Genomic DNA, 27,620 nt, shown 5'->3' on the forward strand with positions numbered 1-27,620 from the left:
ATGCAGAGGCAGGGATAAACTAAATGAAACATTGGCAGATCTGGAAAGATCTGATGTGCCACTGGGACAGTGGAATCTATTTTCCTATAAGTGCCAGGACTACAAAGGAAACCCTCAAGACTGTTAAATAAAACTGGAGCTTTCATTTTAATTAATGCCAGGAAGAATAGCTGTTTTCTTCTCTTCTGATTAAAATGGTTATGGAAAAACAAGACTACAGAGCTACTCCAGCCATCAGTGGTTGTGTTGCTGCTGCTACCAACCAACCTTCAAGCTTCCTCAACTGGGTATGATCAGAATCTCAGCTCAGTTCCACATCCTGTAGCCCAATCCCCACGTATTATTCCTCTCAGATTCCACTTACTTGGTCTCATCAGATGTTTTCATCGAGCCAAATGAGAACCATATTTTTTTAACGTAATAAATTACCCCCAACTCCCTCTCACAGCATCTTTGTCCTCATGAGTTAAACATCTGCTGTCCCTTAGGAGGTGCTGGTGGATCAGGAGTTGTGACAGTGGCTGTGGTCTGACCCACAACCTGGATCCCAGCACCCAGGCTCTTCAACACAGCTCCAGTTCCATTCCATACATGCATCCTCAGCCAGCAAGGGTGAAACAGCAGTGAGCTCTGGGCACCTAACAGAGAATTCTGGGAGCCCCTGCTCCACCCGAGTGTGTCCTTTGGTCGCCAAAGAGTTCCATTTCACCCACTGGTTTTTTCACAGCTGATCTTCATCCACCCAGATGGTTTTACGCTGCTCCTCCATGATCCTGTCTTTTATTGTTCGGATGAGATCCTCAATGCTGCTCCAAGCATCTGCCTCCACAGAGGCATAAAGGCAGGGCAGCGCCTCCAGCTCTTTCTCCTTCAGACGGCACAAACGTAAAAACTCATCCTCAGCCTCCGGTTTTGGCAACAGTTTCCTGTATCAAATGAGCAGACCAAAAATAAATGTCTTGCAGTTTGAGTTAATCCCGTAGTCCCAGCTGTCCCATCAAGAATTTACTGTCTACTAACTACATACAAGCAATAAAAGCAGTGGAGAACACAGCTACTCCAGGCCTACCCTCCCCTTACCCTTCATGCTACCCCAAGGAAACATTTTTGCTACGGGGAAACAATTTAAGAGGATTGAGTGGAGGAGAGTGCAAGTGTTTACGACCTCCCCTCTTCCAGCCAGCATTACCTTAAGAAATGTTGTGGGAGGGCTGAGCACAGAGAAAAACACATATTCTCATCCTCCCACAATGCTCACTGCTGCCAGTGACAGTGAAAGAGTGCTAGATTTGGGGAATTCCTGCTTTCTCTGGTTGTAAGATTTCAGGGAGGAGTCATGGGAGGAAACTGCACATACATTAGGAGAGATGAGGTCCTTTATTTCTCTCAGTGAGAGCATTATTGGACTCAAGAGTTATTCACTGAATAAGACAGAACATCAAATATGCAAAAGGTTTGATATGTTACCTGAATCTCTTGATGTTTTTCTCTGAGACTCTGATAAAGAGAACAATAGGATATATCTTGGCTTTGATTAAATCCTTTGTGCAGCTTATTCCAGCCTCCAGGAGACAATGCTTGTTCTAAAAACAAAGTCATAACATTGTCACAAAGGAACATTCATTGCTGTGGAATCTCATGATAAAGGTATCCATCCCTTAAGGGGTCAGCTGGAAAGCTCTCTATTTACCATTGTACTGATTTAAAACCTTTTAATCAAATATACATTTAAAGTCTAGCTCCTCCTACTAGTTTAAACCAGTCAGACAAATAACAGCTGAGCTTAACAGCTTTTTAAAAAAGGTTTAAATAGAAATGATTTGCTCTAAAGATGAAAAGGATGATAAAATACCAGTTTTACATATAGACACAATCACACAGACTTGCTCTTTGTTCAGAAAGAACATCTACTGCAACTACTTATGAGAGAAAAAAAACATCCCTTTAATTCTCCTTTTTTTCCATGCTGTGCATCAAATCTACTCTACTTGACATCAGATCTCTGTCTTTGGCATTGTTATCTTTGTTCTGAACACCCCTGTGTCTGGGTTTCAGGCTTTCCTTTCCTTTGTCTAGGTCTTTGTATCTCTTACTCTCTCGTGTATTCATATGTGCTTATGATATGAAAAGGAAATGAATAAGGGATGGAGCATAGAAAATGAAAGGATATTTTGCTGCATCAATGTGGGTCATCACAGGGAATGAGGGAGAATATAAAAGGATATGGCTGAGGATGGAAAGGAAAAGGAGAAGCAAGAGCACAAATAAAAGCCATTGGGGGGCATAAATACAAATCCGAGGTTGAAGATGGGCAAGAGAGAGAACATGCAGCTGTAAATTGGTCAGTCTCTCATTCAAGGCATTGCAAAGGGGATCACAGCCAGCCTAGTGAAGGGACACTGAGGACTCTGCACACCTTGGCAGTGACAGCCTCGACATTGGCAGGTACAATACATTCGTAAGTGTTCAGATTCTTTTCTCTGCTGAAGATGACAGTCTCTGTCCTTTGCTTCCTTAAGAACTCTTCCTTTGTTACAATATCTAGAAAGAGATGTGGATGGGGACAAAATCAAGTTTACAACAGCAGAACACGTAGAAAACCATCCAATAATACTTCACCCTGGATGCAAGGATGGTTCAGGGAAGGAAGACGAGCAATGAATTGTCTTAACAGCTGCCTCATTTCTTCCATTGAATTCAATTAAAGCCTAATCTGATCACAGCTGAGCATCTCAGCTATATCCTGCACCAATGAGTCCTTGGGCAATTACTACAGCACTATGAAGGCATTAAATTAAAACAGTAAATACAATTCCAGCACCTAATGTTATATAGTAACAGTTCAGGGACGGAGGATGCTGAGAAGCGCTAAAAAAAGAAGGTCTCTTCAGCACAGGCTCCTAAAGCAAGGGTTTAGGGTTCCAACATTTGAGTTTAAAGTTTAAAAAAAATTTGGCTTATGTTGCAATGTGTGATACCGGCCCCCTTGCGAATTGCAGCTCTACATCAAAGCTTTTGTTTTATGTTACAAGACAGGGGATATTTATTATAATACTTAACTTCTCAGTTTCTGTGTCTGGATGACTGTAAGGCTGCATTCTGTGCGGTGGGTATTCAATATTAGTGTAAAAATGAAACGTCAGCTCTGTTTAATGCTGCGTTGTGTACAATCCTGCCCTCCAGCCATCACGGTACTGCTATTGCTTTAATAGTAAATACTTAGCATGGAAGAAAATCAGTCTTTCGAGTAGATCAAATGCACAATCTTCACAGCTTGGATGAGACAGAAACCTAAAGTCGCTCTAGGGAAGATATGCCTCATAATAGCAAATACTAGAAACAAATTAATCAAAATTTCACATTGCCTAGATATGCAGGATGCAAACAGTATGCAAACAGAAAGAGCACTCACAGCATTTCAGTCTCTGAGGGGCAGCCTAGCAACCACACAGCATACACATGGATAATATTTATAGACACAGAATCTCATAACCATGTGCACTGGCTGTCTCAGAAACATTCAAATATCTCAGATAGTCTCAAAAAAGCAGGATTTACAGCTACACATCACTCTGATGTGACTTGAAGTACCTCAAGCAACTCTCCCATGTTCATGGCCCTACGTGTCTGAGCATATAGATGTTCATATTTCCAGCACTGAGGGGTGGAAGTCGTGGCCCTCTTTCATCCCATTACCTGGCTTGCATATGTTGAATTCCAGGGCACCTCCAGAGTTGAGGAGCTTCTGTACCAAGGGCTTGGCGAGCATGGTGGGGGTGAAAAGCACGGGGCGCCTGCGCTCACAGTGGATGGGTCTCACCAGGCTGTAGGGGATCAGACTGAGCTTCTTATTGATTTCACTTTCAGAATCCAAATCTGAGTAAAGAACAAGAGACACTCATCCTCTGGTTTCCTCTCCATCAATGTTTGGAAAAAAAGAAGGAGAAACATGTGGACCAGAAATAACATGGTCAGTCGTGCTGGTCCTCTTTTCCTTTTTGCCAGGGTTGTCTTTCCTATGGATGCAGCAGCATGATGTCCCACCTAATGCTAAGTAATTCAAGTGCCTTTCGCTTTCAAGAGATAATTCCATAATCTCTTCAGCACGACACTTGCTTGGGGACTCTTTCTGCGTCTTAGCTTGGTTCTCTTTGAGTTCAGTGTTTTTGAAGAAAAAGCAGGAAAGCATCCAGGAAGAACTTCCAGCCAAACAGGAAGTTTCAGCGTCCTAAACTTGCTCATGAGGCCTTAGTGCCCCAAGCACTTTTAGCAGAATCAGTTTTGGTGGCAAACACTGTCGAATTTTTGCAGAGTGGACCACAAATGCCAGCGACAGGCAGGGCCTAGGACACTTTTCACAGCCATGCTGTTATGTTGGGTGTTTATGTAGGCCCTTGTATCAGTGCCACGTGTGGAAAAGCTATTTTATATCCATACCTTCTAGTTTCTCAGGCAACTGCCTCTTTGCTTCCGAGGAGGTGCGTGCCAGACCGGAGGGCCAGCCGGTGACGATGCGGACGCGCTCGTTGCTGTTCATGCGCTTGTATTTGTTTTCAGACCTACTGACAAACTGAAAAGGTGAACAAAAAAAAAAAAAAAAAAAAGGGATTTGACTCTCATTTCTTGAATTATTTATTCTCCCGTGTATTCATCAGCCAACACATGTTACCTATGGGGTCTGAATTACCAGTGTCTGTCAAAGACAGGACTCCATGGATCTGTTGACTGAATTGTAAGGCTCTATAAATATCACAGATCTGATTCAGAGCCTTTGCTAATCCCCTTTGGGATTTCTTGTTTTGTTCTCTGCTCTTAGGAGGCAGTTTCCCTTCTCAGAGCTCCCTGCCATTACCAGTACAAGCACTGCTGTGCCCTCAGCAGAGCAACATACCCAAAGCATGTGCACAAATGTATCACAGGTTATACCCAAACTGCCTCTTCTTTGCTCTACCAGAGAGACTTAAAACCTCCCAAATGGCATCTTCTTACAGTCATTTTACACATGAGAAACAGGTTTCATGCTTTCCTTCCTCGCCCACCTCGCTATTCCTCTATCCAAATATTAATTCCTCCTCCTGTGTATTTGCTAACCTTCACAACCACCTTCCTTCACAAGACTTTATCTTTCACCCACACAGTCTCTGTCACGCTCAGAGTCACTGACCCAAAAATAAAGGACTATTTTCTGATGGAGCCTTATCTCACAGACTTGGAGATTTGGTCTAGCCCAATGGATTTGTCCTTATGGTTCAAGCAAAACACATTTCAGCCTCTGATGGCAAACGTGTGGGATTCCTCAAGATACATCAGTAATGGCAGGCATGCTCTTAAAAATGAACACCCCACATCACCAGAGAAAACACAATCCATCCTTCTCTTTCATGTATTAAATCTCTTTTTGATAGGAATAAATTCCTAGATACAACCTCTGTACCTGAGCTAGGATTTCTGAGGGAATTAGGATAGCCTGAGAATATCTGCTGTTCAGATCCACTATTTCAGACACTGCATTGAGGATTTGAACTTTATTACCTGTAAAATCTGGCCCAAAAGAAAGCTGGCTCTGGACAGGCGAGGGCTGGTTTTTGGGTCGTTGGGCTGGGCAGGCTCCTCCGGCTGCAATGTATTCTATCAAAAAACAACACAGGAATTTTTCTTCCCCACCCTCTTTTTTTTTTTTGTTTGTTTGTTTGGTTTATTTTTCTTTTTGTGTGTGTTTTTTTCTTGTTGTTGTTTTTTGTGGGTTTTTTGTGTTTTGTTTTTTTTTTAAATCAAAACAATTGAGAAACAAAACAAGCAAAAGCAGATACTTTATATTCAAATTAAAGGGCTAGTGATTGACATCTATACCAAATACAATGTTCTAAACAAACTGCAGACATAGCACGGCCTTAGCTGAGAAACCCTGCTCATTCACTGCTCTTCCACATTCCCTTTTTCACAGGAGACTGCTCTCCACACCTTAAGAAAGAGGTAATTTCTGCACCAAGAAAGAGCATGCAAAGCTCTTGCTTTCACCAGCACCTCTGCCAGTGATCTCTGTCCCTTTGGTCAGTGGGGACACGAGTACAGAAGGAATGTGTGACACTTAACCTTGACTGAAATCAAGTACAAGCACTGTCTACCTGCCTCTGCAAATGTCAGAAGCACATGTGTCTCCCAGACTCTAAAAAATAACTTGTGGTAACTAATACACCCAAAAGGTAGTTTTAATTATGTAAAGATGGAATTTTTGGGTCTAAAGAAAGAAAAATCAAATTACTTTCACTGGTGGAAAAAGAGAAATTAGAAGAGCTATCATGTGTGAAGACTTGATAATCCCAATTCTCTCCACAGAATGTAAGTTGGAAGAGACAGGTCTTTCTAAATGTGGGACAACTGGCTCTGTGGGTTAGAGGTTTGTTCACAGTAGGAGAGGCATAATTCTGGTTATTAACTCCAAGGACACAACTTCTTCCTCATGTGCATATGAAAGTGCATTAGAGGTTTACAGGCTGAGAAGAACAGAGAGAATTAACTTAAAAACAGAACACAGACTTGACTTTCAAAGTGTGCTCCCTCAGAGCTGGAAGGGTTAATTGTGAGTCAGAGCTACCTTCACTGCCAGGGACAATATTATTTAAAGTCAACATAAGGGGCCTTTTTCTTGGCCCAACCAAAACCTACACAAAGTGTAAACAGGACTTTCTGTAAACTGATGATGAAAAGAGAAAAATGAAAAGCAAGTATCAGAGAAGTAGCAGGTGTTAGAAAGACCTTGTTTGTACATACTTACCCGGAGTGCCCGAAGGGTGTTGTAGGAGTTTTCTGTCTCATCTTTGCTTCCTCTTTGCATCAACCGCTGCAGCTTCACCAAAAGGAGTTGCTGGGCTCTGAAAGAAAGAATGGAATCACATTGATCAAGACATTTTTGAAACCACTCACAAGAAGGCTGGATTGTAATGGCTTTGTGCCTACAGAAAGGATTGAATAGAAATAGCAGTGAGGACTGACTGAACCACGCAGTAAATGCAGGAACAAAATAATGAACAGGACTGCAGTGCAGTTAAGGATTAAAGAATCTCCATGGCATATTTTCATATGATACATTTTGAGTAAGCTGCATTATTCTTTCAAGTAACATCTGGAGTGTCTTTTCTACAGCTTTATAGCTTGTATTACAGTTTAACATCACCAGCCCTTATGTCAAAAATTAAGACATATATCTCTTTCCTTACAGCAGTTATTCATGTCCCTGTTCACAGAGCCACTGCTCTCAGTCGTGGTCACTCAGCATCACACTCACCTGCTGTAGCTGGGGATGGTCCCCATTTCCAGGTCCCTGTCCGTGAACGGATCCACCCTGGCACAGAGCCACTCACACCTGCCCTGGTACATGGTGTCCAGGATGTGAACGATCTCATCACACCTCACGGACAGCGAGCAGCAGTCCAGCTGGCTGGAGATGTTCAGGTTCAGGCGGATGTGGAACGAGTCCCCCGATGTGATCAGCCCTTCCTCCAGCTCCGACAGCAGCTTCCTGTACCCTGCAGCAGTGAGGGAAGGGGTGAGGCAGGATCTCACACCTCAGTATTGCTGCATTCCCAGGAATCCTCTCCAAGAAGCCACAGCACAAACTTCTGTGGCTCCTCTGAGAGAGGGTTTGTTCTCACAGAGTGCTGGTTGCACCGGCTGCAGCGAGGTCATGGGCCTGCCCCTTAGAGACACCAGTGGGGCTCAGGGACAGCCCACGCTGCTGGTGTCAGATCTGTGAGAATATTCTCATTATAATGCTACTTTTAGGGATCTCCATTCTCAGTACTCCACCCATGACCTGTGAAACACAGCTCTGCAAAGACACAGACACACCTCCATCCTCTAAGTACAATTTGAGTTCTGCCACCGATTTAGTGACAAGTTGTTCTCCTTATTATTAGTTCTAATTAGCACTCCCAGAATCTATAACATTCTTTATCTGCAGTTAAGTGGCGCTCAAAAAAAAATTGCAATAGTCTTTGCTACCTCTGAAAACATCAGAGAAAATCAAAGACATGGCTTTGTGCGTGATCTATGCAGCTGAAATTCTCTAACCAGCACACACACATAAAAAAAAAAAAAAAACAACAACAAAAAAAAAACCCAAAAGAAAAGTCAATTTCTACATACAAGTAAAAAATGGATTTTGGAATGTAATTTTTGATCCATAACCTGAAATTATCATTATAGGCCATGAACACTAAAATCAAATTCTGTTCGCCAAACATGAACTCCAGCTGTTAAAGATAAGATAAAGCCACAATGGTAATAAACAGGGCAACTCCGTCAGGTAAATGCTAAATCGACCAGCTGGATAAAGATCACTAAGCTCACCACGTTGTATTGCAGAAAACTGCACATAAAAATAAGCTTGAATGTGTTTTGTGAGTCATGTCATTATTAGCCCACCACGTAAATTCTTCAGAATCCTGTAGTGACAAGCATATGGGGTTTTTTTTGTTCTCAGTCACAGGGCTAAAAGCTGGAGCAGTTCCAAAGAGGAGCTGTAATTAACACCAGTGGCATTCTCCAGATTTATCCCAATACAAAGGGTGTTCTGTTTTGTCACCCTCTTCCAGACAGGTTGCTGTAACAGACCTGGGACTATCTGAGATAAGAAATACTTCTGGTCTTACCTTCATGATTTGATTTATACTGGAGCGTTACTGGACCACTGCACCTCTGAATTGTCCAGTGAACTTCTTCCTTTGTGCAAGTATCCAAGGGAACACTCTGATTTTCCCCTTTAATGCAGCCCTCCAACTAGATATGAAAGAAATGTTACTTTCCAGTGCAGGTTCAATCTCTAAGTCAATTATACAATTTTTTTTTTTTTTAAAGTGCCATGATATTTTTCTGATTAAATAATGCAGACACTTTGCTATCAGGATGTAGATTATGTTGTGATTATTTAATTTCTTTTCTCTCATATTAGGAATGCCAGCAGGCAACAGAGCTGCAGCACTTTGGCAATTTCAGGCTTCCTAGGAGTAAATAGTCCAGGAATATAAATTGTGGGGTGGGGTTTTTTTCCCCTTGGAGATATTTTAAGAGGAAAATATTTTGGGAGCATTGGCAATAGAGAGAAAAACTGGCAAAGAGAAACTTAGCAGGAGCACTGCTGAACTTATGCAAGACCAGGGACAGCACATGTAGGTGGCCAGGCAACCAGTACTGATTGGTGATTATTTCCAGCTCACCAGAAGGATTTGGTGGCCCTCCCGAAGCCCAGCTTTCTCTGCAGGTGATCCTGTCTTGACAGAGCTGATGAAGCTGCCTCTGTCGTTGCCCCCCACCAGGGTGATCTCGGAGTAGAGGCTGTCCCCGTTCAGCGTCACGCGCTGGATGGCGTGGCACGAGTTCCTGAGGCGGCCCACGGAGGTGACAGAGGGACGAAAGGGCCTGTGGTCACGAGAGGAAGCGACAGTTATGTCAGTCTGAGTTAAATGCATGACAGATGAGAGATATATAAATAAATAAATAAGTATTATCAAGTACTAAAGTCTAAGGACTCTGGAAGAAATCCTTCTTGATGCTGCACAAGAAGTTCTGGAGAAGAGCGTCTGGACAGCTTCAAGTGCTCTGGTATGACTGAGTAACTCAGTGTATGACAGTGCTACACTCAGCAACCTCTTGCAGCAAGACAGCAAGGTCACAAGGGTTAATTCAAGTCTTTGGAAAATTTTGTCTGCCTCAAAGTTTTTGAAATTTTAGGATGACCTTTGTGGGTTTAGAGGACATGAGAGGCCTCTAAGATATTATACTGCCACCATAACGAAGTAAAGACTTAACACAGTATCATATTTGTGTCAAATAATAACTTGTGACATCACTCCTGCCATATCTTCAGCAACTAGAGGACCTCCACCATAGCAGACTGTTCCCTTAGTTTCTGTCATCTCAAATACCTTTCCAGAGAGAACTTCCTAAACAGGGAGTTGACATGCTCAAGGTCATAGGCATCCAGGCCTTCTGACTGATGAGAAGAAGAGGAAGAGTGCACTGAAGGAGCTCCGTGTGACTGCCTGTCATGACTGTCATCTGGAAAGAGAAATAAGAATGAAAACGAGTCCTGGATAGAGTGACACAAATGGAAAAGGGGAAAGTGAATGTTTGATTGGTCCCAGCCAAAGCTGAAGGAGGAAATTCCTGATGAAGAGGTATTATTCATATCTACAGGACATGGCATAAGGAATGCCAGCCTTGTTTATTGGACCTTCCTGATCACTGTCACACAGCAGCAAGCGGGAAGGGGCCTCTGGAGACTGTCTAGTCTAAGTCCCTGCTCAGTACAGGGTCAGCTCAAGGAGCTTGCTCAGGACTTGCCCAGCTGGGTTTTGAATATCTCCAAGGATGGAGACTAGTCAACATCTCTGGACAACCCTGTTCCAGAGTTTGAGCAGCCTCACAGTAAAAAAACTAACCCTCTTCTCACCCAGTTCTTCAGGAATAACTGCTTTGTCATTCTCACCACTAGATGACCTTTTGTTTTCTTGATTTATTCTCAGACTATGTGTCCCATTATTTAGAGCAGGAGTTGGTTATTTGCCAGTCTCTGATTAGCTGGGGAGCTAATCACACAGATCTCATAGTTCCACTGTACACGTGATATCCCCTTGCTTACCATCCAGCTCCAAAGCATCACATCCAAAGCTGTCATTGTCCTCTTCAGCCAGGCTGGAATTAAAAACAAAGCATGAGATAATGGGGGAGAGAGAGAGAGAGACAGAGAAAGCCTTTCACTTGCCAGCTTTCAGCAGATTTCACTAAGTGCTGAAGGAGGAACTCCTTGTGTGAAAAAGGAAGATGTTGGAGGTGTTGCATCAGGCAATGGCACAGCTGCAAAGAAAGGAAGCCAGCAAAGTGGGTGCAGGGAAAATGTAGGGAAATGGCAGGAAGACAATATGTGTCAGCCAACATGGGAAGCATGTGAAGCAGCAAGAAGGTTCAGAGGGAAGAACTGCTGACAGCAGTGAGGGAATGAAGACCTTGCTGAAGCCAAAGGGAAGCTGCTGACTGATGGTCTCATGTGTGTGACTCACACCACATCTGCTTCAGCATCGAGATAAATGACTGCATAATGCCTGCTGTGCATACTCTGCACCAGGGGCTTTTTCCAAGGTGTATCAAAAACATCAGAAGCTCACTGAGGGACAGAGTGAATGCAAGGGAAGTGACTGAGGTGCAGCAGTAAAGGAGTAATTCACCTGCTTGATTTAAAACCCTTGAAGTGGTTTATATCACTTTAGTGGCACCCCACAGGGTTACTCAGGTACCAACAGTACAGAATGAAGGTGTACCAGGCTTTGGCACAGAAACTGCCACGGCTCTGCTCCCAGCCCAGCTCCCACTGACACAACCCTTCCCGGGAAAGGTGACTACATTGGTCGGCCTTAAAAACAAACAGTCAAAATTCACCACAATTTTGCTCTTCCAGCGATATCGGGGCTGTCCAGCCAGGTGAGTGATCTACCTGCTTCCCTGGAAGGACTTCATTAAAGCATGTCCTTTGGTTGCAAGGCTGTTTAAATAACAGCTTGTTGTTTTTCCCATTCAGAATGATTTGTAGGTCTCCTGTGAAGCTGATATTCCTCATATTTGGCTTCAGACAAAGGGTGAATTTTTTGCAGCCAGGCTGCAGAGAGTCAGCTATTTTTATACCATGCATAAGCAGAGAAATAATATACCTTTTCCTACATTAAATGATGATCTCACTTCCCTCCCCTCCCCACACAAATTAAGATCAGATGAACTCTGAAACCTGCATCTTGGCATGCTAATAGCAAGTATTCTGTATTATGTTAACAAATAACTTAAAAAAAAAATTACCAGGCTAATTATAAAGTTATAAACTACAGTGAACTTTTGAACATGTTCTTGAGATACTTGACTTTGGTGATTATCAGCTCAACAAAGGTCACATTCAGACCTTGCTCCAGGGTACCTTTTCCTTCCACATGTCAGTGAGAAGGAGTATCTGAGGGAAAATTTCAGATTTCAGTACAACTAAGTCTTCCAATGCCTTCACTTATGGAACAAAATATAGTCAGAGCTACAGTGAAATAAGTCCACAAGATGAATAATCTCCATGTAATCTGTACTGCATTCTGTAATATACTGCAAATATTGAACAGTTCAGGCATGCCAAAGGCTTCTCAAGCACCTGAAGCATGAACCATTCAAATCATTAATAACACAATCTTTTTTTTCTCCATCTTGAATTAAAACAGCACACTTAAAAAAGGGACTTGGAGGACAATACAGGAGAAGCTAAGGGAGACTAGAATAAACACTGCCTAAATCCTCAACGGCCTAGAAAATTATAAGGGAGAACCAGCTGAGGATGCCCTCAGTGGAAAGCTGTCTTGCAAAGCTGTCCAGAGAGAGAGAGGCAGAAGTGTTTGTCTGCCCAAAATCAGTTTGGAAAAACTTAACAATCTGAATAAAGTCCTAACAAAGATTAGATATTTAAAATAGATCTAATGAAGACTCAAACCCTCCACGTATATTGCTTTCTTCTAAATTGCTTTGCTTTGTTTTTTTTTTTTTTCCTCCGTCTGCTTGGGACCTTTAGGGACTGTATCTGTATCTTCTGATGCTTCTGATACAAACACTGATGCCATTGACACCAACACAGTATGGCATTGCTATAAACCTTTCAGAATAGGGGTCAATGCCATTTAGGGAACTGTGAGGCAGGAGACATCTCTCTCCTTCCTGCCACCGACTTCCCACTCACTAGCTGATCTGATTTCTATGCCAGGGGAAGTCCACAGGGCCGTGACCCCACAGAAGTGGACGCTGCAGCAGAAGGGGAAGCCGAGGGCGATGCCTCTCTCTCTCCTCATTGCTATGCTGAGATACAGAGCCCTGAGCCTGATGAAAACCACCTCCCTCCTCCACTTCTCCCCCCTCTTCTTCACAGACTTTCAAGCAGCTCTGCTCTCTTTTGGCAGCTTTACAGAGCAGAAGGAGGGGCTTTGAGAGAAGGGGAAAGGACAGGGACAGACACAGGCAGCAAAAACTGGAGCTGTTTCAATGTATGAAGGTAGATCACTTTCTCCAACAGCACTGGTGCCATTTCAGTACTATTTCTATTTATGTACATTAAGAAGTCACTGTTGCAGGGGTATCACCATCATTCATCCCAGCTGAACTACCAGAGACCCCTGAGTGGTTTGGACAAAACGTGGGATGAAGGACTGTGGCCTTGAGCAGTTTAAGCACGTTAACCCCGCTGCCTTACAGAAGCTGTTCAACTAGAGCCAGACACAAGGACATCTGTGGCCCTTTCCACCTTCTCCTTGAGCCAGCAGGTTCCAGGGGTGTTTCCCCAGCGTGGTGACCCACCTGCAGTGAGGGGCGTCCTCCTTGCACCGCCGGACTATGGAGTCGTTTCCCGGAGGCTCCGGCGTGGTCGACATGATGCTGTCGTTGCGATTCCTCAGCGCCTGCTTCAAGCCAAACACCGAGAGGTGTCAGCGAGGTTATCTGTCTGAAATGTGCTCTCATCTCTAACTCACAGCTGCATTAGCCCGTGGTGCTCTGCTCCGCACACGGCATCAAGAAAAATTGATTGTCGCTGAGCAGAGTGCTGGGGCAGGAGCATTCACACATTGCGGTGTCTCAGCACTGTGCACAGCGTGGGTGCTGGCACTGTACCTTTTCCTGGGACCACAGGACTGCCTGATTTACTAAACCATTGTGACTTTACCCTTGATGTGTGTGCATGTGTTGCACAGCTGACTTGCAGGATGAAGAGGATGCAAAGCAGAATGTATGTGTACTTATATGTATAAATTAGAAAAATACAGATCTCCATACATTAAAATATTAATCTCCCAGTACACTGGAAACTAAAACTTTGAATTGTAGTTGAGGGAAGACAGTGTAAATCATCTAAAACATCCAACAGATATTCCAAAGAACACTCCTAACCCAGCTAAGCTTATTAAAAGTGGCAGGGAGTTCTTTCCTGGCTATTCTTGAGCATAATTTTAATTTCCTGGGGGCAGCATTTTTCACGGTGCTCTAGAAAGATGTTTTGTTCTTTGTTATTAACACTCTGTGAGAGCAGTCTCTCTCTCTGGTTGTCCTGCTGTGTCAGTGCTCACATATGTATAATGAAATATCTACCTTGGGAGATTATGGGGATACAGCAAGCAGGGAAGAAATGGTTTGAGTATGGTATGCAGAAATTTCCAACTGTGATCTGCACCCCTTTTCTCACTCACTGATACTAAGAGACAGCAAAGGCATTAGAGAAGTCAAAAAACCCTTAAAATTTTCTTAAATAAGTTACAAAGTAGCTTTGAAAGCAAATCTGTCCTAACAGTAAATGTGAAATGGCATAAAGGAGACAGTGAGAGGCCATAAATACCTTTGAAATATCTTTAAATAAACATAAACCAATTCTGTTATTTGGGAAAAGGCTAAAAACAAAATGCTGGTAAAAGGATTAAGGGACCCTCTGACAAGGGCCTTGAATGTGATCAGAGCTGGGATGCTGGGAAAGGCTAATGCGAGGTTGTGAAAGCTCTCAACTACAATAGGAGGAAAGCCTAGACAGGCCAGGGGCACGTGGAGGCTCCTTACAATCTTGCTGACTTCGCAGCTGCTGATGGAGACAGAAGAACTCGTGTCCGTGCGGCCGTTACTGCCGTCGGCCCCGTCCTCGTCCTGCGCTCTCACTGCTGCGCTCGTGGGAGACAGGGATACACAGACAGCACAGGAAACCAGGTCAGACCACTTCCCAAACCGTCTGTCACAGATGTGCAACAACACTTAGGTTATCTTCCCATTTCACCTGATCTTGTTTCCCTACCCAGTAGTGGACACACTCCATGCCCCGCAGCTCCAGTTCCCTTTCCTTCCCTGTCAGCCAACACTGCACACAAATGCCCACCACTCTGGACAGGCTCTGCCTCTCAACTCTCTTCTCTATGTTTTTAATAGATCCATGAATGCTGTTTGCCAATTGAAGAAGGATTGTTTGATCAATTTTTGTTTTAACTTCATCACCTGAATCTGGCAGTCTGCAATAAGGCTGACTCACTGAATCATACTTCTTTCACAACAAAATATTCACAGTAGGGACCAAGAAGCCTGAGATCCCTCAGCAGCCCCAGATAAAACAGTGTCAATGTCTTTGGGGACTCCTTCCCTTCCTCAGCACCTCTGATTTGTACTGATGTTGCACACTGCCTGATAACAAACCTACTGTTTAACATAGAATATCTTGGAGAAGAAACCTTGTTTGACATCATATTTTGTGAAACAGGGATCCCACTGCCACACATAACAACTAAAGGAAGTGCTGCCTACAATAGTGTTTGGTTTGAGAACAGTTTTACATAAATAAGCGGAATTAGGAGTAGTTCAAACATGACTATCCAGCAACAAATTTGGTAACTTGGCAGCTGGCTGGCGGGTGGGTCAATCACCCTCCCCCAGCCTTTGCAATGCTTTAGATTTAAAATTAATTCCCTTTTGCTGAAGGACAAAAGAACTCATTAGACAATCGCTAGATTAGGGCCTTTTCAGCTTGAATGATTTTTCCAACAGCAAAGGGAGAATGGTCTAATGACTTCTAGTACAGATGTTACATAAATAACTTTAAAATTTTTGTAAACTTAAAGGGAAAAATCAAGTAAATAGAAAGTTTAGGTAAGCTATGGGATGCAATATTTCTTGTGTTTATGGAGGTATCTTTAGATGGAGAGGACATTCAGACAGAACACTAAACTACTTTATATTATGACATTGGTAACTACGAGAGAAACTGCCTATTTTACTGACTTGGACTTACTTAGGAATTTCCCTGGTTGGCATATTTGTTAAAACAACTTAAAGAGATTAAGTGAATGAGACAAAGCAGTGGAAAAGGAATAAGGACATGGGTGCTCTTTCTGACCTTGAAACTCTGATGTTTTGTTCATGCTGACAGGGGATTTAGCTCTTGGACTTATCTAAAAGAAAGAGGACAAAAATCAGCACAAGTGCAGAATATTTGCCACACACTGCAAACCAGATATTTTCACCCTTTTTTTTCTTCACTATTATCCTGCAATATATTTGCCCTCCTTTAAACAACAGGACCCCAAATTCAGAAGATATTTAGGTATTTAAGTGCCATGGCAGTCATCGAGGGTTGGCTACCTGACTACTTTGGGAAGTCTGCCCCAAATGCCTTGCACTTTCCAGATTCTGCTGAGGGAACAAAGAGACAAAAGGTGAAGTGGGTACCTTGGGACTGGTTTTAGGCAGCTGTTAGTACAACGGGCATCCTTTTGGAGTGGGCAATGTGAAAAATGCAGCTCTATTGCCATAAGTAATAATGACAGTCAGAGCTCAGAAAGGTTATGGAGGGCAGGGACAATTCAACTGCGGATGAAAGGAAAGGGAACCTCAAAACCCCAAATGTTAGATTTTATATTTTTTACAATTCATGAATGTAGCACCAGGTAATAGCTGTGTGAATGCAGCTAGTCAGGGAAATCATGAACCTAACCCATGCTGCCTCTTCCTCTTAGGAGAGAGGAAATTGCCATAATTTAATTCTAAATTAGACAGTTAATTTTGCTCTAGATTGTGTCCATTTCTTTCTATTTTTCCTTCCAGCTGATGTGAGCTCTTTCACCGATGCTTCTTTTTTTGCCTTCAGTGTGTGTTGGACCTTGGGCATTATGTAATTTTTTTTCCCACTAATGCTAAGGAGGCAAAGAATCAATTTATCGACAGCGCTCCAAGAATGTGAATGAACAGCAGAAGCAAGAAGAAAACACAAAATGGGCAGAAGGGACAGAAAATGGTCTATGAAGCTTGATTCTATCTGCCCCTCAAGATGCAAATCACCACAGGGCAAAAACTGACAGCTCACTATCACACACAGAACAATTCTTGTCTTTACACCACAGCACTTTCAGAGGCACCACCGCAACATGTGTCACATCTGTTAGTTCTATCAGTACCTCCGTATCATTCCAGCCTCATATTCAGAACACACCTGGATTCCCTTCAGATTCAGTCTTCTCTTGAGACGAGCTTGATCAGGCAAGAAGAATTTGTTGTCTTCTGGAGAGTCTTCAGAAGTGGAGTCGTCATCAGCTTCCTGACCGTTGGCTTTTGGGCTGGAGTTCCCGAAGGTCTGGGAGATAATGGTAATGGGTAGATTCCGTGGCAAACTCTAAAGATCACAAGGAAACACTTTGCTTCTGAGACCGGTTTGGTACAACTCATGGCCTTCCTTTAGAGTAACCTGGTTGAAGTTGTTGTGACTCCAGTGCCTCAGAAGCTTGTGCAGAATGTGGTGCCAGAGCCAAACCAGTAATTTAGATTATCTGTGGGGATTCCCGTTCACTGGGGTATGTTCCTCAAAAGTATTTGTAATTTCTATCCCAATGTAGAAAACAACGGGTTTGTTGCATTTCATTCCCTTCCATTTCAAAATCAAAGCTGTGAAATTCCGGCCTTTGGGAAACCACGTCCGCAACAGGCAACCTGAACCACACTACAGTGAAGAACTCACAGCAGTCACATTTAGTAGGAGGAGATTGGTTTTTTTTCAGGTAATTCATGGAGAGAATTAAAAAAGCCCCCTCTCCCTTCCCCACCAAAATGTTTGTAAAAGCAAGCCTTAACCAAAGAAATCACATCCATATTCCTCAGCCCTACCTGCTCGAGGAAGTTGTTGTCCTTGGAGAGCCGCCGGAGTTTGCACTCCAGGTTGACAATACACGCCTCCTTCCGAACCACCTCGATCCGGAGCTCGTCGTTCCTCTCCTCCAGCTCTCGGATCTGCTTCCTGTACTTGTCCTTCTCGATCAGGCAGTGGGAGTATTGTGTCTGGGCCTCGTCACGCGAGCGGAACGCCTGCGGCGGGGAGGAGAAGCCTCTTGGGCACCCGGGCACCAGACACTTCTCCTGCTGGCTTTGTTTGTGAGGTGTTTGGAACGGGGGCTTCAGAACTGGTACCCAATCGCCAATTAACACAGCAGCAAGGAGCTGGATGTGCCACAGCAGAACCATTAAATGTTATGATGATGAGGGTGGTTCATTTACAGCTCCCTCTTGGCTGGAGGGAAAATGCTCCAGAGTGCAAATGGGGTGACTTAACACTGACATAAAGCCTTGCAGTGGCTGTTGTTAAGACCTTGGTCCTGCCTGCCAGATGCTACACAGTGGAAACAACCCAATATTATCCTATGCTTAATTACTGTAATGCAAATTCCAACAAGTAATTCTTTTAACTGCTAATTTTATAACGGTATTTTGGGTCCAATTACCCACAATTCCCCGAAGTGACACAGAGGAGATGGAGGCTTTTGTTTCTGATTTCCCCCTCTTTAACTGTTAGATACCTGGTCTCGCTCCTTTTCCACCTCTTCCAGCTGTATCATCACAGTGTTCATACGGTGCTTGTACATCTCACAGTCTTTTCCTAGTGTTGAGCACTTCAACTCCAAATCCTCTTTCTCCTCCAGGTACTGGAAATGACACACTGTTAACCACCACTGCCCTGAGAGGCCTTTTGGGGCCCACCCTGAGATATTCCACCTCTCTCCCCTTCCGTTTCTCACCTTGTCTCTCAAGTCCTCCACATGACGAATCTCCTCTTGGAGATTAAAGATCTTGTTGACCAACTCATGACGATCTTCCAGTGCCTCCTTACGGTCGTGTTCCAGAATATCCAGAATGGCTTTATCCGAATCTGGCAAACTCCTCTTGTCAGCCTGGGGAAAGACATTGTCATGAGCCAGGCCAAGGAAACAGGAGATAGTACTGCAAGGAGAGAAGTAACAGAGACAGTAACAACCAAGAGGAATAGAAAATGAACAAGGTATTGCAGTGGGAAAGCAGGAGAAGAGATAGACATCTGTTCACATTTTAAAACAGTGTCAGAAAAGATAAACTAAGGCTGTCTTGCTGTCAGAATAGCCTGATGAAGGAATTGTTTTACTGGCCTATTGTACTGGCTATAATTTGATCCATGTTGGATGTAGTGACAATTCTTCTCTCCAAGCCCTGCATTCAAAACTCTTTTCTATTAATCAGCTCTCACTGAGCACAAAAATCACCCTTTGCCAAAGAGCAGGGCCTAAGAAAGCATTCAGGGGAATTTTTAAAGCATGCACAGCCTTTGCAGGGCTGTGCTCAGAGAATATTAAACATGCCTGGAGTGGCTTGTACCATTGTTTCATTTTCTCTACTGTCCAGCAATATTATTTCTTCCAGATTTAAAATTAACAAGATTACCAGAACATGTTCCAACACATAAATTGCCATCCAAAATTAACCAGAAAAGGAAGATGAAAAAAAGCATAAAATGCCAGCATAGAATATGAATATTTATTTTTTAAATACCTAGACTACATTGGAGATTTCAGGGACATTTAGGTTATCTGGTATTTCTAAGCATACCTAAGCATTTCTAAAACAAACTGCTTTGAGTTTGTCTATACTTTTGCTTTGGAGTATTACAATCCTATTTTTAGATATTTCATGATTACTTCTCTGTTCCTTTAAGTGCTATAAGACCATTTCAATTAATATAAGAGATTCTACATGGACCAGAATTGGCAGAACCTTCTACACTCCACCCTTTTTCAACCCTTGAATTGGATTCGTGTTAGAACCAGGAATCATCAGGCTCCGCTAGAGGCTGCAGCCCTTTCTGGAAGACGTTCTATTGATATTTTTTTAAGTGTCATTTTAAAATGCCACAAGCCTTTTCCAACAAAGCGCTAAGCAGACACCCTAATATTTGGCTAAGCTTCTCACAGAGGAGTGCTCAATTTGCTGCATCACATTTTCCCCCGTGCAAGTTGCAGCAGAGTTCTGCAGGGCACCCTGGTACCTGCTGACCACCCCAAGCACAGGGACCTTTATTATCCTCTGCTTCACTGGGACTGTTTGGCACAGAAATGACAGTAGCCCAGGGTACAGAGAGCCACTGGCAGAAATTTCTGAGCTGCATTTAACACAGCTCTGCAGTGACAGGCTGGTACAAAGAACCACAGCAGGGTAAACCACGGAGCTGAAAGCTCAGCAATTAAACAGCTGCACTCTGCACCTTGAAGGAGCCAATCTCTCATGTACAGCTTGATTTATTAGATGACAATTTTTTTTTTGGAGCACTCCTCCTCCCGCCTGTGTTTGTGCAAAGAGTGCCATGGACAGCTGGGAGCTGTACAACCAACCTTCTGTTTATCCAAACTCTGCACTTACGCTTGTTGTAGCTTTGCAGGTGGAGGTTTCACCCAACACCTGCTGCATTACAACAGGAGTGTGTGCGAGTTTGAGGTGAGGAGCAGCATCAGAGACCACACCACTGCCTCCTGTCCATAGGTACCACTTTGTTCCCTGTAAGACACTCAACTCCCTGTCTCTTACTGAAAACACATGGGAGCTGTCACCACTCCCCCAGACTCCTCTAGACATTTAGATCCCGAAGGGCAGCCTCCAAGGCAGGCTGTGAAGAGATGTGGGGGTGCCTGGAGACAAAGACTGGTTGTAACCTGCTGAATCCATCCTCAGGGTAAGCAGGAGGGGCAAGCTGAAGCGTGAGGAGTTTTAAACGTAGCAGCCTGCTTTTGTACCTGAATGATGGACTGTAACTCCTGGATTTTAGTCTTCATCATCTCGTTTTCCCGCTCCAGCTCCAGAACCTGTTCCTTTTTGGGCCGGTTTTCAATGTCATTTTTCAGCTTCAAAGACTGGTTCCTCTCCAGCTTGCACTCCTCCTCCACCTTGTTCAAGCGGTGTTTCAGCTGGTCGATCTGGAGCAGCGAAAAGGAGAAACAGGAAAGGAAAGGATTGCTCTCATAACTCTCTCACTTCCAGATGAAAACTTACTGTCATAACTGGAAAAGGTACCTTAAACTGTGAATGCTAACAAGGAGCAGACAGTTGGGTGCACGTGGATGTGTGTTGAAATGTCCACAACTGAACTGCTGAACTCTCAAAGCCCAAACCTGCTACTTGCCAGCTACAGCTGGCATGGGCTGGTTGGAAATTTTTAGAACACCTGGACTAAAAAACAGACCAAAAAAATAGCACACCCTCAATTCTCCAATGAATAAAGAGATATGAAACAGAACTAACACTTAGGAGGCTGACCACACACTGTGCTTTTTGCACATGGACTTTCTGTATTGGGAAAAACATGAGTTTTGAGTTCTGGATATGAAAGAAGGGTTCCCCCCAAAAAAAAAAAAAAGTAATGTCTGATGTAAAATGTTTGATATCATGGGTTCAAAGTTAAAATGCAGCATCCTCTATGGGTAGTTGTTTGCTCCATCTCATGTCACACACATACAAGCATGAATTCTATGGCACTTGAAGCACTTCGTATTTCCTAAATTACCTCAACCTGGTCCATTGCTCTATGTGAGACTTTTTGAATAGACCCCCAGCAGCTGTAGTGCAAACCTGGATAACTGATAACAGTAATGCCAAGATACTATAAGCTAAAATTATGTTTTTAGCAAACAATTATGTCTTCTAAATTTTATTTTTACTTCTGTTCTGCTTATCCATTGCAAGTATGTAAATTATCTGCTATTAATACACATCACTGCAGTTGGCATTTCTGTACAGTCATGCCTCTAATCATCTGGGTAAGCAAAGCAAATGAGAGCTCTCCACCTTTCTGCTGTCAGAGAAGGCCTTGCTTTGTCAGAGGGTGCCACTGGCACCCTCCATTGCTGCTTCTGACTGAAGCACCCCAGAGCATTTCTCTCACCTCTAACTGGAGGTCTCGGCTCCTTATCACAGCCATGCTCTTCTCGTCACTCAGCTGGGCGTATCTCATGGCCAGGTTGTAGTTCTCATCCTTCACCTTGACCAGCTCGTCGTTGTAGTTGTTCCTCTCCTCCTTCATCTTGTTGTACCTCTCCTGGAAGGTCAGCAGCTCGATCTTGTTCAGCTTGAGCTGCTTTCGCTCATCCTCCAACTGCCGAGACTTGGCCAGGAGTTCACAGCGCTGCATGTCCTTCGTCTTCACTTGCTGCTGGAGCTTAATGATCTCGTTCATTAGGAAATGGGTAAGGCCTTCGTGTCCCTCCTCCACTGAAAGTGTTTGAACAGCTTATCAGCATCTAGTAAAGTATCCTATTTAAGTTACTTTAATTATAAGGTAGTAAGTAGGATCAGCAGAACCGAGAAACAAGTGGCCCAGAGTATGCACAGAGGGGCAGAACTTGCACAAAGTCAGACACATTTGTATATCTAACTGGGAACAGTACAAATATCGCACAGCACACTGCTACCAGAATCACAATATAAGCACATACAGCTTGTCTGGATAGAAGATGAAGCCTTTACATTTTTGTCTTGTTTCGGCTGAGCCTGTGGAAACAGCACAAACATTGTAAAATGATTCTATACAAGCACAATTAATGTGAATGCCTCAAATGTGCTGCACATGTGTAGATCATCAGTGTGATTTAGTCCACAGTTCCAGTGTTCCTTCCTCTTGGGATTTCTGGTAATGCCTATCATTCAGTTTGAAGCTCTTCAGCTGCATTTGACAACTGAGATGTCCCTTCTCTTTATATATTACCTGTTGCTATCACATTTTGCTTTGAAGGTGACTGAAAAACTGCAGAATGCTACAACAAGATTGGCTTTTATTTCCATTTCCTGCCTGAGAAAAAAACAAACCCAGTTTCCAAAACAGTCCTCCCTTCAACAGGCTCCTCTGTGATTGATTCTACTCACCAACAATTGTGGAAAATCTCCGTGTAGGCTCTTTTCCTGTTACCAGTTTGTAGAGCTCAGGGTAGTAAAACTCCAGGCTCTCTAAGAAAACCACGTAGCCCCTTTGGCCCTTGGTGTGGAGGATGTCCAGCAGTCGGCCTAAGGACAGACAGAGAGGTGACACATCAGCACCATCAGCAAGCACTGCATCCCTGAAGTCAACTCTGCTTAAGGTTCATCTCTGCCACAACAATGGGCTGAGCAAAATCTGGCTGACTGTTAACAGAGTTCAGCTGAACTCATAAAGCAATGGCTCAAACTGCTTATATTTGTGCTGATGGTTATTCTGAAGGAGTGTGGGCAAACTGGTCTCTGGAACAGAGATTTCAAAAGACTCATTATTCAGTAGAGCATTTACAGGCAAGGATGGCAGATCCTTCAGTGACAAATCACAAGGTACAGTAAGACAGCTGGAGAGCTACTCCTGGAATGGCACTGGCTGCTGCTCTGTATTAACTGAAATATTTGCCAAGGCTTTGATGGAAACATGAACCCCAAGAGCTCCAGTCTGCACAGCACCGGAAAAAGTCTTTGTTATCAAAATAGCAGCAGCAGAATCCCTCCCTACATTAAATCTTCCACAAATGAGATACAGGGTTTCCATTTGTTAACCTGTAACTTGATAGAGGCTCCCTCCAGACTTAGCAGAGCAATGCCGTTCACAAAAAGGGATGCAGATGTAGCCATTCACCAAATAATTACCTGCTCTGTTAATTTTGGAGGGCAGCATAAGCGAGTTGAGCACCTCATCCTCGTCCTGCTCGTCGATGACCTTGCACTGCCGCAGGTAGGGGGTCAGTTTGGCCGGGTTGATGTACCGGCTCAGCATGTGCCGGTTGCATTCCACGTTCTCCCACAAAGCCTCCTCCTCATCTTTCAGCGTCTCCAGGCAGTCATCCATCTCTGGCTCTCCTCCTTAACAAGGGGAACAATTAACAATGAACACCAAACAGGACAACTTCAATCCCAGCACTTTTTTGTGCTTCCATGTCCTAGAGGATGAACTTGGAACCACTTCTGACTAATGCTGAAACAAAGTGAAGTGCAGCCCATCCACAGCTCATCTGGGAAGTGACAGTTCACAGAAGTGCTGTCTCCAGTCTATGAACTATTGCTCCTTGCTTTTCAGTGATGGATCTGCACTCAGCCAACTCCACAAAGGTCTCCACAAGTCAGAGAGTCCCTCTGCTCAACGGGAGCAATGGCAAAGGGCACCATGCAAGGCAGGAAGGGAACAAACCTGCAGAGCTCTGAGCAAAGAGAAAGACTTGCTGCGGGCAAGAAAGGCTTTTATCCCCACCCCTTTTGCTCCTCTCAGCTGTGCCCATGTGAACCTGCATGTATGTGATGAGCCAACACCTGTAAATGGCTGCACATGAGGAAAGTTAACCCATGAGCAGGCAGTTCTGCAGCCAGGTTTGGATGGTCTGAGGGGCGTGAGTGGGAGCACCTGTGAGCTCAGACCTTGCCTTTCCCCCCATCCCCCCATGAGAGGGTAGTTATGAGCATTGCATCACTGCAGTCTGAAAATGTTCTTGACTCATGCAAATGTCGTCACATGATTTCTGAGGGCTTGATAAGCAATTTCCTGCCAACTCCTAATTTGTACCCACCTCATTAGAGAAGGTGACAAGGCAGGCAACACTGAGGCAAGACAACTTGTACCAAAGTTAAAACTAAAGAAACTTTGCAGAAAAAATAAAAACCCTTTTCTTCTTTATTCTGTAATAAATGTCAACCTTTAAACAAATCCTATTTTTGCATTCTAGCTTTCAGGTGGCACACAGAACACAAGCTTCTGTTTCAAGTTATTTTACCCCGTCAGAGGCTGTGGTGAAACAAGAATGTGCAGTTCTTGGGTCACAGGAGACGAGAGCTGTGCTTTATGAGGCTTTGCTGGTAATCAGTAACTAAAGACCTCAAAAGCAACGTGTTTTTCTCAGCTTCAGGAAAGGCAGAGCAGCCTGGGTTACACTGAGCATCCCTGGGCAAAGCCAGCTCGTGAAATGTATAGCCAAGGGCTCATTTTGATAAACTAAAGCCAAAAGTGCTAATCTGCTAAATAACATGTTTGTCAGTGTTCTTGTGTGATGAAATATAGAATATTCCTTCCAAAAAATGCATGCCCTCTGCTTGATGCTTTTAAAAGCTTTCCCAATTTGTCAAAAATCATAGCCTGGGTTTCAATATTCCTATGAGAAAAATTTGGATGGGTTCTCCATAGTATGGACAGCTCAGAGGAGTATTGCCAGGGGCTCTGCTCTTCTCCTCTACTCCAGCAGCTTTCCCAGAGTTCTCTTCATGGCAGTTTCACTTTTTGGGAACCCCTTATTCTGCATTTGCTCCGTAGATTCATGGCTCCAATGACTGCTAGTAAATGTTCTGGGAGAGACAATGGTCCTCAGAGGGTGAAGAAGACCAGGACTGCTCAACGGGATCCAGACCATGGGGGCATGGCTGTAGTTGTGGGTAAAACCTCCCTGGTCTTCTGAACCCCACACAAGCTGCATGAAATTCTCACTGAATGCCACAGTATTTACGTGTGGTAAAGATGACAGTGCAGGAACAATCAGAATAAAGGTAAAACAACAGGGAAAAAAAAGCTTTCTGAAGCTGGTAGCAGTGGGAGAAACGCTAGAGGTAAAAGCTTCATCTGAAGTCCACACACATTCTCATGAAGCTTACTCTCCACCACTTATTCTGGAAGTAACTGTATTTCACTTCAAAGGTGAATTTAACAAACACTATGTAATTGGAGAAGGTGAACTTTTGGGAGTAGAAGGCAGTGAAACAGAAGGTCACACAGTACCTCAGTCATCTCCCAGCCACAGCCACCTTCTGCAGCTAAAAAAAGGAGTGTGGCAGGCCCTTTAATTCTGGAGTGCAGCAGGGAGCTCACAGATGGACCTCAGAGTGCAAAGGAAGCACTTGCCTGAATTCCATAAAATGCAAGATATCCTGTAATCTGCTGCACTGAACCAGAAATTATTGCACACTGTCAGCAGTTCCCTCAGGACATTAGTAAGGGATTTCTCCATTAAATGATTCCAAGAAGAGTTCACTCATCAGCGTAATTCTCAACATGAATACGCTTTTATTTTTTACCTGACATTAAAAATACCTTTATCAAATAGTCCCTCGTGTATGGGCATAATACATCCATACTGTTATTTTGGGGACATAATGTTTAATGGGAAAGTAATAAGTATATTGCATGAGTGGCTAAGAATTTTAAAAGGAGATCTCTGGTAGCAAACTCCTGTTAAACACAGTCTGCTATCAGGAGCGAGCCCTGAGAAATGACACTTAGTGGAGTGGTCCTTCACTGCCCTGTAGGAATGTCAGAATCTTCCTTTTGCTTCCTTCTTTGGAATTCCACCTTGGAAATAAATGCCAGAAGGACAGCTGGGCTCTGTCCTGACCCCCTGTGCTGTTTATCCCCTGCCAGGGATGCGGGACAGGGATCACTCCTCTCACTCCTGGAGCTTCAGGCACGGCCTTTGTTGCGTTTCTTCGGCCGGGCTGGTCTAAGTGCACAACCCCCACGTAACTCCAGTGTCCTGTGGAGCCTCTCAGGAGAAAAGAGCCATGGGCAGCTGATATTAGTGCAGCGCTCCTCTTAATAAGCAAATAATGATTTGATTTAGTATTTAATATAATACTAAACAGGAAACAAAATGTTTGCGATTGGTGGGAATTTTGGTGTGCTGGTCAAAACCCCCACATGTAACAAGTAAAACTCAGTGGGAAACCAATAAAGGTTTTGTATTACTGGCTTTAATTTCAGAAGCTTTTTTAGCAGCACATGCATTTTCTAGGCATTTAAAGGCCTTTATTCCATGTTTCTCTTCTTTATTCATATGATGATATTGCAGAAAAGTTGTTTTCACTTATTAAATTAAAAATTACAGATTTAAATTTTTTTTAATGTGTAATGTAAATGTGTAATCACTTATTTAATCTGATTTTTATTACCATTATCTACTTTCTGATTCCAGCACCTCTTGAGCTGTAACCTAACACGTTCAGGAGTTGTGATATGTCATAGAAGTACTACGGCATCCATTACAAATCGCAGGTGCGAAGTCAGAAGACTTGGACTGACTTCAACAGACATTAACCAAAAAGAAATCAGAATCACCACAGCAGTTAAAAAATTGTTCTCCTGCTGCTGCTTTCAGTAGTTAGTACACAAAATTGCTTTTAACTGCAGGAGAGCTTAATCCAGTAATAATCTCAGCTAGTTCCATCTATTTCAAAGGTCTCTGCAGACACAGACAAAAGAGAGAATCCCTTTCTACATGAAAAGGAACACTCTGCTTCCTTGTCTCCTGCTCTCTCTCAGGGACTATCCCTCTCCTGTTACACACAAATGAATTGTTCTATATGTTTCTATTTTTTGGGTTATATTTTTCAGCCGAACAAACCACCTTGCAGTTAAAGCTGCTCTCTGTTCTCACTCAGACTCCACACTCTCATATGTCAGTGACACTCTCCGCTGATGAAGGGAATAGAGCCTGCAGGTTTCAGACCCAGGGGTTCTATAAAGTCCTCCTCATCAGGTCGCATCTAAAGCTTCATTTTTTTTTTTTTTTTGGTGCGATTCGTTTCATGACGGTGCAGAAATTAACCCTTCATCCGCCAAATTATTTGCATCCTCGTGCTCTGAATTCCTGTCAGCCTGTCAATACTGAGGAATCTCCATGTAGCAGATTGCAAGTGCAGGTTGCAGCTTGGCATTCTGATTTCCTGATATCTCCTTTGTGGAATATGAAAAAAAAAAAAAAAAAAAAAAAAAAAAAAAAAAAAAAAAAAAAAAAAAAAAAAAAAAAAAAAAAAAAAAAAAA

The 27,620-nt window shown here is 43.4% G+C and overlaps 1 protein-coding gene across 5 annotated transcripts in view; it reads right to left on the reverse strand.

Moving 5' to 3' along the window:
* Nucleotides 1–310: 310 nt before the first annotated feature.
* The window catches only part of CARD11 (caspase recruitment domain family member 11), a 44,568-nt gene continuing 17,258 nt past the window's right edge, over nt 311–27,620 (reverse strand). For 2 of the 5 annotated variants that reach the window (XM_027889507.1, XM_027889509.1), the window contains exons 2-24: nt 23,476–23,688; nt 22,735–22,872; nt 21,758–22,083; nt 20,613–20,792; nt 18,594–18,746; nt 18,375–18,500; nt 17,689–17,886; nt 17,021–17,200; nt 15,929–15,983; nt 14,611–14,708; nt 13,366–13,469; nt 10,640–10,692; nt 9,924–10,056; nt 9,216–9,417; nt 8,652–8,778; nt 7,286–7,526; nt 6,776–6,872; nt 5,533–5,628; nt 4,438–4,570; nt 3,697–3,876; nt 2,417–2,541; nt 1,468–1,583; nt 311–926 (exon numbers count right to left, since the gene is read on the reverse strand). In XM_027889507.1, the coding sequence (XP_027745308.1) occupies nt 722–926; nt 1,468–1,583; nt 2,417–2,541; nt 3,697–3,876; nt 4,438–4,570; nt 5,533–5,628; nt 6,776–6,872; nt 7,286–7,526; nt 8,652–8,778; nt 9,216–9,417; nt 9,924–10,056; nt 10,640–10,692; nt 13,366–13,469; nt 14,611–14,708; nt 15,929–15,983; nt 17,021–17,200; nt 17,689–17,886; nt 18,375–18,500; nt 18,594–18,746; nt 20,613–20,792; nt 21,758–22,083; nt 22,735–22,872; nt 23,476–23,688 (3,479 nt within the window). In that variant the 3' untranslated portion in view covers nt 311–721. Of the gene's footprint in view, nt 927–1,467; nt 1,584–2,416; nt 2,542–3,696; nt 3,877–4,437; nt 4,571–5,532; nt 5,629–6,775; nt 6,873–7,285; nt 7,527–8,651; nt 8,779–9,215; nt 9,418–9,923; nt 10,057–10,639; nt 10,693–13,365; nt 13,470–14,610; nt 14,709–15,928; nt 15,984–17,020; nt 17,201–17,688; nt 17,887–18,374; nt 18,501–18,593; nt 18,747–20,612; nt 20,793–21,757; nt 22,084–22,734; nt 22,873–23,475; nt 23,689–24,132; nt 24,185–27,620 lie in introns of those variants that run through there. The other 3 variants (XM_027889510.1, XM_027889511.1, XM_027889508.1) reach the window with 3 other exon arrangements.

This window comes from Empidonax traillii, unplaced genomic scaffold (assembly GCF_003031625.1).
Source record: "Empidonax traillii isolate 1590-97213 ecotype Southwest subspecies unplaced genomic scaffold, ASM303162v1 scaffold263:size1499331, whole genome shotgun sequence".
NCBI classification, from domain to species: domain Eukaryota; kingdom Metazoa; phylum Chordata; class Aves; order Passeriformes; family Tyrannidae; genus Empidonax; species Empidonax traillii.